The 13124-nt window shown below is 46.3% G+C and overlaps 1 protein-coding gene and 1 long non-coding RNA gene across 6 annotated transcripts in view; one reads left to right on the top strand and one right to left on the bottom strand.

The window, feature by feature from the left end:
* LOC138764827 (uncharacterized) overlaps positions 1-13124 on the bottom strand; it is a 49378-nt gene that overhangs the window by 15845 nt on the left and 20409 nt on the right. For both annotated transcript variants that reach the window (XR_011358324.1, XR_011358323.1), the window contains exon 5: positions 5622-5824. This is a non-coding gene — a long non-coding RNA (uncharacterized lncRNA). The remainder of the gene's footprint in view (positions 1-5621; positions 5825-13124) is intronic.
* LOC138764826 (ubiquitin carboxyl-terminal hydrolase 2-like) overlaps positions 1-13124 on the top strand; it is a 41075-nt gene that overhangs the window by 22191 nt on the left and 5760 nt on the right. For all 4 annotated transcript variants that reach the window (XM_069941144.1, XM_069941142.1, XM_069941143.1 and 1 more), the window contains 6 exons: positions 3161-3225; positions 3675-3778; positions 4228-4314; positions 5138-5216; positions 9368-9475; positions 12757-12871. In XM_069941144.1, the coding sequence (XP_069797245.1) occupies positions 3161-3225; positions 3675-3778; positions 4228-4314; positions 5138-5216; positions 9368-9475; positions 12757-12871 (558 nt within the window). The remainder of the gene's footprint in view (positions 1-3160; positions 3226-3674; positions 3779-4227; positions 4315-5137; positions 5217-9367; positions 9476-12756; positions 12872-13124) is intronic.

Genomic DNA, 13124 nt, shown 5'->3' with positions numbered 1-13124 from the left:
CTGCTAGGACTTGGGGCCTGAGCTACAGGGAGAGGTTGAGCAGAATGAGATTTTATTTCTTGGAGCGCAGGAAGATGAGGGGTGATCTCATAGAGACGTACAAAATCACGAGAGGAACAGATCAGGTGAATGCAGAGTCTTTTGCCAGAGTAGGGAATCGGTAACCAGAGGAGAGAGGTTTAAGATGTGGGGGGAGAGATTTAATAGGTACCTGAAGGATGATTTATTTACACAGAGGGTGGTTGGTGTATGGAATGGGCTACCGGAAGAGGTGGTTGAGGCACGTACTATTGCAACGCTGAAGAAACATTTGGATGGATACATGTCCAGAATACATGTCCAGATAGGGCAGATGACACGAGTGTGGATGGAATACTTTGGCGTGGGCAAAATGGGCGAAGGGCCTGTTTCCATGCTGTGTGACTCTGATCTTTCTCATGCTCTCCCCCTCACGGATACATGAGGGGTTAATTTACTGCGGCCAAATAACACCAACTCTTTGGGAGGAAACCAGAATATTCCTGGGGGAAACCGATGCGATCCAGGGTAAATTGCGCAGTAGGTGGAAATCAAACCCGGGTCTCTTTAGCTGGGAGGGTGTAGCTGTGGGGTAGATACAGTGTGTGTATAACAATTCCAGAGCAGTGTCGGGTCAATGGTGGCTCCAGGATATGGATGGAGGGGACTGGATGATGTCAGTGGGATGGGAGTCAGACTCTATCTCACTGGAGACAGTGCCTTGCATCTGTGTGGTGTGAATGTCACCTGTCTCTGACCTGCCCTTGCCTGAATATTGTCTGGGGCTCACTACACATAGGGATGGGCTACTTCACCTGCCGTGGAGCTGTGGACAGGATTGGACCATCAGGGAATATCCCTACTTCTGACTTTGGAACGAGAGGAAGGTCAGATTCTGGGTTCCCTAGGCCCAGACAGCTGTCAAAGGTTGGACATTAGTGCCAGCAGCTGAAGTAGTTCCTGGAGCAGGTCAGCCGAACCTTCCCAGCGACAAGTAGTCTTGGAGAGAGCGGGATGATCAGCAGGTTTATTAAATGTTTCACGCACCCACACCTCCTCCCTCCCCACTATTCGGGACCCTAAACACTCCCACCTGTGAATCTGTAGGGGTCATCTACTACTGTTGTGACCTCCTGTACATTGAGGAGGCTGGATGCAGACTGGGAGATCGCTTCATTGATCACCTTCACTCTCCTCTGCAACAGCAAGGACCTCCCAGGGGCCAACCATTTCAATTCCACATCCCATTCACACATCTGTCCATGGCCTCATGCATTGCCAATCGAGGTACCCTCAAATTGGAAAATGACACATACAACTAAACAGCGTCAATATAGACCTCCAATTTCTGTTAACCCCCTCTCTTACCTACCACTCTGTCTCCTTTCCTCCAGCTCCCCTCTGCCCACCTCTCTCCTATCAGAGACCTATCCTCTCTCCATCACTTCTTTCTCTTCTAAACTCCCACCTATACCCACCTGTGTGCTCCTCCCCTTCCCGTTCATCCGTCCCCTTCTCCTCCACCTTCCTCCATCTTTTTATTCAGGCATCTACTTATTTTTGCTCATACCTTGTTGAAGGGCTGAGGATGAAACATTGTTTACCATTTATGTATGCAGCGTGACCTGCTGAGTTTCTCCAGCACATTTGTGTATTGACCTCAGCAACTGCAGATTTTTTAAAATTTAGCTTCATTGGGACCAGGGACCAGGGATTCCTGTCTAGGAGCAGCCCAGGACATAGCAAGGGTCAGCAGGGGATATCCAAGCTGCAGATATTGGAGGAGCAGTGCTTGCCATCTGGGCCCAGACCCCCAATCACATAGAGTTGCTCCCCCAGCTCCACCACTGACCCTCTTCAGCTCTGGGTCTTTGGCAGAGAACTGATCCCTCTGCTCTGCACTGGGTCCTGGGGCAGTGATGGTTTTGTTTGTCAGCTGGATCTCCAGCGCTAGTTTACCAACTCTTGGCCTCTTCTCCTGTCTTGAGGTTGGACCTCTATCCAATGACACATGTGCTAGGTCAACTTGAAAGGAGGATTCCACATCTGACCCTGGACCATGTACTGGAGGACAGAAAGGACAGGTTTTTCTCACTATGGCACCGCTGATGCAATTGTGTGTGCTCACAGGGAAAAAGACAGGCCCAGGGTCAGGACGCCACAAATCTCAGGAGAAGCCCGAGGAGCTGAGTTATAGGAAAATGTTAAACAGGTTAAGTCTTAATTCTCTGAAATAGGAGAATGAGGAGAGATTTGATTGAGGTAAACACAATTGTAAGGGATACAATACAAGCAGGCTTTACCCACTGAGATTGGGTGAGGCAGCAACCAGAGGATATGGGTTAAGGATGTTTGAAGGGAACATTATGGGGAACTTCTTTGTGCAGAGGGTCGTGAGGGTGTGGAAGGCGCTGCCAGCTGAAGTGAATGTGGGCTCAACTTTGACATTTAAGAAAAACTTGGATAGGTCCATAGACGGGAGGGTTATGGTGGGCTATGGTCCGGGTGCAAATCAATGGGATGAGGCAGAATTATTGTTCAGCATAGAATAGATGGGGCCTGTTCTGTGCTGTAGTGTTCCATGAGAACAAGCTAAACACCTGTGGACCCTGGGTTATTTACCTTCTCACTGTGTCCAAGGAAGACAGCACTTACAGGTACATAGCCAATATGGCGAGCTCCACGATTACCATTGCACATCCATCGTACAGTAGATAACAACAGAACAGCAAACAAGAGGTCTCCAACTCCATGGTCACTCTGTTTCCACCTTACCACACTCTCATACGTGCTGCCATTCTCTTCATTTTATATTTCTCGCTTCCTCTCTCACACATTCTCTCTGTCCCCCAACTGTCTCTCACACAAACTCTGTCTCCCTCTCTTCCTCCCGGTCTCTCTCTTATTTCCCATCTTTCTTGTTTTTGTTTTGCCCCTGTTCTCTTTTCTTTAGACATACAGCACAGTAACAGGACCTGCGGCTCACAAGTCCATGCCGCCCAATTACATCCAATTACTCCTGGTATGTTTTGAACATTTTCTCTGCACATTTCTGTTTTACTTTCTCCCTCAGTTGTTCAGTCTTCTCTACTCTCTCCCTCTCCTTCTCCCCCATTCTGATGATCATTCTTTCTTTCCCCAGTGATGATGAGAAATCATTTCAGATGTGGAAAAAATACTTGGAGCGAGATGACAGCAAAATTGTAGGTAAGCATTCATTGCAGTCATGACACCATCTCTTCACAAGCTCTTGGGACACAGGTCAGACCCAGAGTGAAGCTCCCTTTACACCGTCCCATCACACACTCCTGGAGCATGGGTCAGACCCAGAGTGAAGCTCCCTCTACACCATCCCATCACAAACTCCTGGGGCACGGATCTGACCCAAAGTGAAGCTCCCTCTACACTGTCCTGTCCTGTCACAAACTCCCAGGGCACAGGTCAGAACCAGAGTGAAACTCACTTTACACCATCCTGTCATACACTCCAAGGGCATGGATGAGACCTAGAGTGAAACTCTCTTTCCACTGTCCCATTACATAATCCTGGGAATGGGTCAGACCCAGAATGAAGTCCCCTCTACACCATCCTGACACATACTGCTAGGGCAGGGCAGGGTTGATACAGAGGTAACAATGTCTCCTCTTCCTCCCCAGATCTCTTTGTGGGCCAGTTGAGCAGCACCCTCAGGTGTACATCATGTGGCTACAAATCCAGCACATTTGAGGTGTTCTGTGACCTCTCGCTACCCATTCCCAAGGTATATCCTACTAGGCAAGGTTGGAAGATAATAGCTGAACTTCAGGGGATGAGGGTGAAGGCTTCAGAGGGAAGGGGTGGGCTTCAAGGAGGGAAGAAGCAGGGGATATGGGCAGGAGAAGATGTTTCCAGGGGTTGGAAGGGGTGTGTCCAACATTGGAATTTGGGAAGGAGAGGTTTGAGGGGAGAAGATGGGGACCGGGGAGGAGGGGTTTGCTCCAGGGTGAGGTGGATTCAGGAAGGAGGTGGTTCAGGGAAAATAGGTGGGGTTACGGAAAGGAGAGGGGGTGGACTGGCAGGGAGATGGGGAGAGAAATGAAGGTTAGTGGAAAGGAAAGTGAGGATTGGGAAGAGAGAGCTGATAGGAAGGGAGGTAGGTATCAGTGCACCATTAGGGAGACGATTGCCATGGCTTACTGACTTATCGCTGACAACCTCTTGGCCATGCAGAAGATGTCAGTCCCAAGCCGGGTGACATTGGCTGACTGTCTCAGCCTCTTCACCGCAGAGGAGGAACTCGATGCAGAAAATGCTCCGGTAAGAATCATTAGGTTTTGACATTTGAAACAGTCTGCACATTTCTGGTGTCTATAATCTCTGGGTCAGACTGCACTGGGAACATTGTGTGCATTTCCTGGTCTCTATATCCCTGGATCAGACCACACTGGGAATACTGTGCATAGTTTTGGTCTCCCTATCTCTGCATCAGACCATACTGGGAGCACCGTGCACAGTTCTGGTCTCCTTAATCTCTGGGTCAAAATACACTGGAAGCACTGGACATATTTCCTGGTCTCGGTATCCTTGGTTCAGACCACACCAGAGCATGGTGCACAATTCTGTCTCTGTGACAGACCACACTAGGAGCACTATTCACAGTTCCCAGTCTCCGTATCCCTGAGTTAGACCACAACGGGAGCACCGTGCACAGTTCTGGTCTCTGTATCCTTGAATCAAACCACACCGGGAATACCCTACACAGTTCTTGTCTCCGTATCCCTGGGATAGATCACACTGGGAGCACTGTGCACAGTTCCAGTCTCCGTATCTGTGGGTCTAACCACATTGGGAGCACTTTGCACAGTTTCTGGTCTCTGTATCCCTGCGTCAGATGTCACTAGGAGCACTGAACATAGTTCTGTCTCCATATTTCTGGATCAGACCACATCGGGAGTACCGTGCATAGTTCTGGTCTTGGTCTCCCTGGGTTAGACCGCATTGCGAACACCATGCACAGTCTGGACTCCGTCTCCCTGAGTCAGATCTCACTGGGAATATTGCAGTCTAGTTTCCTCGTTGCACAGCTGAGATTTAGCGTGTTGCTAGGTTCCTTTTAGCCCCATACCATGTCTTTCTGCAGATGTGCGAGAGGTGTAACCAGAAGAAGAGAAGCACTAAGAAGCTAATGATCCAGAGATTCCCCAAGATTCTCGTTCTACGTATCCTTTACCAGATCTCTCAACATATTTTATTCCTTCTTTGTCATTTTCTCTCCTCGTCTTTCTGCTTCCCCTTCTGGCTCAAACTTTCTCTCACTCCTTTTGCCCTCCCCAACTTTTGTTATCTTATTCTCTCTCTCTCCTCTCTATGTCTGATCTTTTACTCTTTCCATCTCTCTCCCTCAGTATATGCTCTCTCTATCTCTTTCTATATCTCTCTTCTTTCATCACTCTCTTTCACCTCGCACTTCTCTCTCCCCATCTCCTTCTCTGTCACCCTGTCCGTCTTTGTGTTTTCCTCTTTCAGCCCCTCTCCCACTCACTTTTGTCTTTGTCCATCGGAGGCACTCTCGCTTTCTCCCCCCACCCCCCACTTTTCTCATTCAACCATCCCATGGTACTCACCTCACCGTGATGGTGTCTGAAGGGAATTTAACTGGCAGCCTCAACACCTCCTGGAGTCTTTACTGAAACAGGTCTCCATCCCCTCTCTTGTCTATTTTATCTCTCACATTTTCTCTTTTACTCCATCAGGTCAGTTGTCAGTTCTGTCGGTAAGCGAAGATTTCAGAGAACGTGATCACAACTCTCTTTCCTTTACCTTAGCACTGGAGAAGGACAGGAATAGACAATTTGTGAAAACATTTAATTGGGATAATGGAAAATATGATGCTATTAAGGCAGGAGCTTAGGAGCGTAAATTAGGAGCAGATGTGTTCAGTAAAATGTATGGCAGAAATTCAGAGAATATTTGCATGGCACACTGCACAAGTATATTCCATTGAGGCAGGGATATCTCGTTAGCTCTAGTTAAGAAGGAAAGAAAAGTTTACAAAGACTTTAAGAAGATAAGACTCTGATAGAACGCTAGAGAATTACAAGATTGCCAAGAACAAGTTTAAGAAAGGACTAAGGAGATCTAGAAGGGGCCATGAGAAGACTTTGGCCAACAGGATTAAGGAAAACCTCAAGGCATTCGACATGTATGTGAAGAACAATAAGATGATTCATCAGGGGTGACATGGAGTCAGAAGAGGTAGCAGAGGTCCACATGAATACTTTGCTTCAGTGTTCACCAGAGAAAATTGTGAGGATGACTTTTTTTTTAAATTTTTTATTTTTCACACCATAAATCACATTAGCCATGATATACACTATTTCTTTTTCACACATATACAGTGATTTTTTCTCCCCCCACCTCCTCCCAAGCCACCCCCCCACCCCCCCCCTCTCATCCATTTTAGGTATACAATCTAGGTTGCATTAAGCCAGTCAGACAATGTTGTCATTCAACAAAAATACACCAGAAATTCTACTGAGTCCATTCTTTTCTTTCCTTCTCCTTCCATCAACTTAGGTAATGTTTGTCCCCGGTAGGTTTTCGCTATTGTATTTAATGTAAGGCTCCTATACTTGTTTGAATATTTCAATATTATTTCTTAACCTATATGTTATTTTTTCTAATGGAATACATTTAAATTTGGTTATGTATTCCATTAATATTTAAAGTCATATAGTTCAGCATGGCCCTTTTATATTTTGTTTATCTTCTCTTTCCGTTTTTCCATCATTACCTTTCCTCCTTTTCCATTTCTGTTTTCTTATTTTCAACTCTTTATAAGACAACATTCCTACAACATCCAACATTTTCCTTATTCTCCTATTTCTATCTTATTTATCCCCAATCTCCCCTTCACCTCCTGAGTTGTCCTTTATCCCTTGTCGGACAACCACATCTCCCCTCTCCATTTGGATTTGCGAATCCACTCGCAAGCGTCAACTGATTTTGCAGTGACCGCTATTTCCCCTCACCCCGCCCCCCCCAGAAAAGATTTCACTTTTCATATGTCACAAAGGTCACTCTTTTAATTCCCTCCTTATTCTCTCTATTCCATTACCTTCCCTTATTAATTCTTGTCTATACTATCTATATTTTCCTCTAAGTACAGATACATTCACGTATGCACATTGTCTCTATTCACTCTTATACCTCTTTACCCGCATACATATCAATCGTGATCATTTTTACTCTCATTACCCGTCTTCATCCCTCAGTCTATTTTTGTCTTTACCCACATACATATCAATCGTGATCATTTTTACTCTCATTACCCGTCTTCATCCCTCAGTCTATTTTTGTCTTTACCCACATACATATCAATCGTGATCATTTTAACTCTCATTACCCGTCTTCCTCCCTCAGTCTATTTTTGTAATTGTTCTGCAAATTTTCGTGCTTCTTCTGGATCCGAGAATAGTCTGTTTTGAAAATTGTGAGGATGACTTTAAGCAGACTGAAATGCTTGAGCATGTTGACATTAAGGAGGATGTGTTGAGCTTTTGAAAAGCATGAAGTTAGATAAGGATCAGACAAGATTTTCCTAGAACTTCTGTTGAAGCGAGGGAGTAGATTGCTAAGCCACTGGTGATGATCTTTGCATTGTCACTGGGGATAGAGGTACCAGAGGATTAGAGGGCTACAAATGTTGCCCTGTTCAAGAAAGGGAGTAGAGAAATTATAAACCAGGGAGTCTTGCTTTAGTGGTGGAAAAGCTGTTGGAGAAGATCCTGAGAGACAGGATTTACAAGCATTTAGAGAGGCATAATCTGATTAGGGATAGTCACATGGCTGTGTCAGGGGAAGGTCATGTTCATGAGCCTGATTGAAATCTTTGCGGACATATCAAAGCACATTGATGAAGGTAGAGCAGTGGATGTAATGTGTATGGATTTCAGAAAGGCATTTGAAAAGGTTCCCCATGTAAGGCTCATTCAGAAAGTAAGAAGGAATGGAATCCAAGGAGGCCATGCTTTGTGGATATAGAATTGTCTTGTCCAGAGAAGGAAGAGGGTGGTTGTAGGTGGTTCGTTTTCTGCATGGAGATCATGACTAGTGGAGTTCTGCAGTGATCTATTCTGGGACCCCTCTATATGATATTTATAAATGATTTGGATGAGGAAATGGAAAGGGTGGGTTAGTAAGTTTGCAGAAGACATGAAGATTGGTAGTGTTGTGGATAGTCTGGAGGGCTGCCAGAGGTTACAAAAGGACATTGATAGGATGCAAAGCTGAGATGAGAAATGGCAGATAGAGTTTAACCTAGAAAAGTGTGGTAGTTGATTTGAAGGCAGAATTCAATGTTAATGAGAGGACTCAGGGCAGATCTTTGGGTACATGTCCATAAGCTGCTGCACTAGTTGATAGTCTTGTGAAGAAGGCATATGGTGTGTTGGCTTTCATCAACTGTGGGATCAAATTCAAGGGCTGTGAGGTAATGTTGCGACTATATAAGGCCTTAGTTAGACCCCCTTGGAGTACTGTCTTCAGCTCTGGTCACATCACTACAGGAAGGATGTGGTTGGCATAGATTGGGTGCAGATCAGATTTACAAGGATGCTACCTGGATTGGAGAGCATGCCTTATGAGGAAAGATTGAGTGAACTTGGTCTTTTCTCCTTGGAACGTCAGAGGATGAAAGGTGACCTTTTTGGTGGGAGGCATTGATCTTATGGATGGGAAGAGGTTTTTATCCCAGGGTTGAAATGGCTAATATGTGGGGCATACTTTTAAGGTGCTTGTGAGTAAGTGCAGGGGGTGGATGTAAGAGTTAAGTTTTTCACACAGAAAGTGGTGGGTGCATGGAATGTGCTGCTGTCAACGGTGGCAGAGATATGTACAATAGGATCTTTGAAGAGACTCTTAGATAGGTACATGGAACAGAAAAAAATGGAGCATTATGCAGTCGGAAAATTCTCGGCAGCTTGTAGAGTAGGTTATTACATTGGCACAACACTGGGCTGAAAGCCCTGTACTGTGCTGTAGATTTCTATGTTCTACTTTCTCACTCTGTTTTTCTATCCTTCCATCATTCTTGCTTTTTATATATCACTCCTCTGACTCCTCCATCTCTTACTTTCTCTTAGCTCACTACCCCCCCTCTGCTTCTCTCCCTCCCACTCTCTTTGTCCCATTCTTTGCCTCATTCCCTTTCCATCTTTCCTCTTCCCCACCTTCTCTCTCCCTCACTATCTTTCTCTTTCACTCTATTTCCCACTCTGATGTTATCCCTGCCCCCTCATTTACTCCCTCCCTGCCTCACCATAGATGGAGGGGAGTAGCAGCACTTTGCTCGCCTTTACCCAGCATTCAGATCTGAATCGATTTGCTTTCAGTCACTATGCGATTAGAAAATGCACCACCTTTGTGGACTTCCCGTTGTACGGGCTGAGTTTGCGACACTGTTCTGCAGACAAAGCAGGTGAGTGTTCACCTACAGACCCTCCACCACTGTTCCCCAGTTCCCAAGGCAGGAACTGAGGGGGTCCAACTGAAGAAGGATTGGGGGTAGAGGGTCTGCTAGTGGGAGGGTCTGACCCCATTGGTATGGGAGGATCTCAGGGATAAGTGTAGGAATTGGGAGGGAGGATTTTCCCACTGGTGGGAGGGTCAAACCCTGTTGGTGTGGAAGGGTTCTGGGGACAGGGGCAGGAAATGGTGCAGGGAAGATGGGTTTGCTGGTGGGTGGGTCCTGAAGAAGGGCATGGGTATTGGGAGAGAGGGGACAGAGAAGACAGATCTGCCTGTTGGTGGACCCGACTCTATTCTATTGGTGTGGAACGGTTCCAGGGATGGGGGTGGGCAGATTGGGAGGGTCCATGGAAGGGTGGGCTTGCAGGTGTGTGGGGTAGTGGGGAGTTGGGATTTTGATATCCTTTTTGTCTTCCCTTCTGTACCCTCTGCCAATCAGAAACCCTCACCACCTCTTCTGTTCCAAGGGCAACAAGCTATTTTCCCTATCTTCCCTGCAATTAAAGTCCCTCCTCCCAGGAAACTCATCGGGAGAGCCAATCTCCCATCCTCCCCATAGTCCTCACACCTTCACCAGGCATGGTTCCCCTTCACCACCCTGCTCTTGTACACCCTGGTTCACCCTGACCCAGCCGGTTACTGTCAGCAAGTTGCCTTTCCTTTATTGCAATAAAGTAAATGTAAACAAAGAGCATAGAATATTCCAGCACAGGATAGGCCCTTCAGCGCACAATGTTGTGCTGTCCTATGGAAACCTACTCCACAACAATCTAACCCTTCCCTACTTCTTCACACCCAAAATGTTCTATTTTTCTGGAATCCTCGTGCCTATCTGAAAGTCTTTTAAATGTCCTGATTGCACCAGTCTCCCATCACTCTCTGTGTAAAAAAAAATCTACCTCTGACATCTCCCAGAAACTTTCCTCCCTTCATCTTAAATTGATGCCCTCTGGAATTTGCTAGGAATGTTGCTAGGAAAAAAAAGGTGCTGGCAGTCCTTCCTATCTAAGCCCCTCATAATCTTATCCACCTCTGTTAAGACACCTTTCATCCTTCACCACTTCAGTGAAAACCCCTAGATCTATCAGCCTTGCTTTATAAGACATATTCTCCAATCCTGGCAACATCCTGCTAAATCTCCTCTGTACTCTCTCTAAAACTTCAACATCCTTCCCATAGTGAGGCAACTGGAACTGAACACAGTATTCCAAGTGTGGTCTAACCAGAGTTTTCTCGAACTGGAACATTACCTCATGGCTCTTGAACTTAATTGACTTATGAAGCCAATGCACCATCCTATCAACCTGCATGACAAACTTGAGGAATTTATAGACATAAACTCCAAGATCTCTCAATTCCTCCATACTGTTAAGAATCCTGCTGTTAACCATGTTCTCTGCCTTTGAGTTCGACCTTCCAAAGTGCATTACATCACACTTATCTGGATTGAACTCCATCTGCCACTTCTCCGCCCAACTTTCCATCCTGTCTATAACCTGTTATAACCTTCATTCTCTGCCGAGAATTTTCCGACTGCATAATGCTCCATTTTTTTCTGTTCCATGTGCCTATCTAAGAGTCTCTTCAAAGATCCTATTGTACATATCTCTGCCACCGTTGACAGCAGCACATTCCATGCACCCACAACTTTCTGTGTGAAAAACTTAACTCTTACATCCACCCCCTGTCCTTACTCACAAGCACCTTAAAAGTATGCCCCACATATTAGCCATTTCAACCCTGGGATAAAAACCTCTTCCCATCCAAAATTTATTTGTCGCAAGTCATTTGTAAAGGTCACAAAGGGCAGGGGTCCCAGAAAAGATCCCTACAGAATCCACTGGTCACTGACCTCCAAGCAGAATACTTTCACTCTGCTCCCACTCTCTTCCTTCTGCAGGCAAGCCAATTCCAAATCCAAATTTCTCCTTATACCCCACCTGCCATATTCTTGTGTGTTTACTGATCTTGTACATGTCCTCTGAAGCAGCTCACACCCTCACGCCCATATCCCACACTGCCACCTAGCTTTGTATCATCAGAAAGTTTGAACTTATGACACTTGATCTCTTCATCCTGTTGTGGATGTAGAATATGAACAGTTGGGACCTGGCATCACAATCTCCCAAACCAAGAATAACGCAACCAATCCCACTCTGTCTCCTGTCCCTGATCCAGTGCTCAGACTATCTCCGCACATCAGGGTTTGGAAGGAAGTTCAGGAAGATCCTATAGAGGGAAGCCTTGCTTCGAAAGCAGAAATCTGTGCAAGATGGGGACCTGATGGGAATGTGGTGAGAATAAGATGGATTGGGGAGGATAAGTCAGCACAGCTCGGTGGACTGAAGGGCCTATTTCTATGCCATGCTTCTCTTCAATGCAAGAACAACAGACATTGAGAAAGAGTTGTGTGTGTGTATTGGCAAGGGCAGCATTTCAATGATTGACTGCTCGTGCTTACATGTGATCATGTTGTAAGTGTTTGAAGTGTGAGTCATTGGTTGTTTTTCTGAGTTGCATGTGTATATTTGTGTTTGTAATGCTTCCATTTCTGTATTTGAGTTTTTATTTGTACATGTATTTATGTGGGTGTTCTCAGATACAAGTATGTATTCACATGCGTTAGTATAAGAGGTACAAGGACTACCTAAAGAAAGCTCTTGGTGCCTGCCACATTGACCACCGCCAGTGGGCTGATCTCGCCTCAAACCGTGCATCTTGGCGCCTCACAGTTCGGCGGGCAGCAACCTCCTTTGAAGAAGACTGCTGAGCCCATCTCACTGTCAAAAGACAAAGGAGGAAAAACCCAACACCCAACCCCAACCCACCAATTTTCCCTTGCAACCACTGCAACCGTGTCTGCCTGTCCCGCATCGGACTTGTCAGCCACAAACGAGCCTGCAGCTGACGTGGACTTTACCCCTCCATAAATCTTCGTCCGTGAAGCCAAGCCAAAGAAAAAAGAATTTGTGTTTGAGAGTGTTTTTTGTGTACGTTTTTGCATGCCTGTGCACATATTAGCGTGTGTACTTGTTTGTGTGCGTGTGTGTGCACGCGAGGATGCATGCATGTGGGTGTGGGTGCATGTGTGCACGCATATATCTAGTGTGTGTGTGTGTGTGTGTGTGTGTGTGTGTGTGTGTGTGTGTGTATGTGGTGGGTCTGCAGGGGGGCGCTTGGTACTGAGTCCTGTGTCTCTGACCCTCCATTCCACCCTTGTCTGCTCCACAGGCAACAGTGTGTATGACCTCTATGCAGTATGTAACCACACTGGGACAGTGAATGGGGGGCATTACACCGCCTACTGCAAATCCTCCAGCAAGTGGCACGTCTACAACGACTCCAGGTAGGCACAGCAATCGACAGCACCCACCTGGGGCAGGGGCAAAGAGGGCCACCCTCCTGTCAGCATGTCATTCCCAGCACAAGGAGACATCCCAATCCATGTCTATATTGCTAGTTATTAGTCTCTGGGTGTTCCAGTCTCTGAATGTGTCAATCGCTGCTGGTCCACTCTCCAATCTGCAGGTGCTGGAGTAAAGACTGTACCAGCAAATTGCCCATGGAGAAATGTGTGCAGCTTCTGTGAAGCAGGGACA

Source organism: Narcine bancroftii, chromosome 5 (genome assembly GCF_036971445.1).
Source record: "Narcine bancroftii isolate sNarBan1 chromosome 5, sNarBan1.hap1, whole genome shotgun sequence".
In the NCBI taxonomy this organism is placed as follows: Eukaryota; Metazoa; Chordata; class Chondrichthyes; order Torpediniformes; family Narcinidae; genus Narcine; species Narcine bancroftii.
This window is presented reverse-complemented; position numbering and strand designations above follow the sequence as displayed.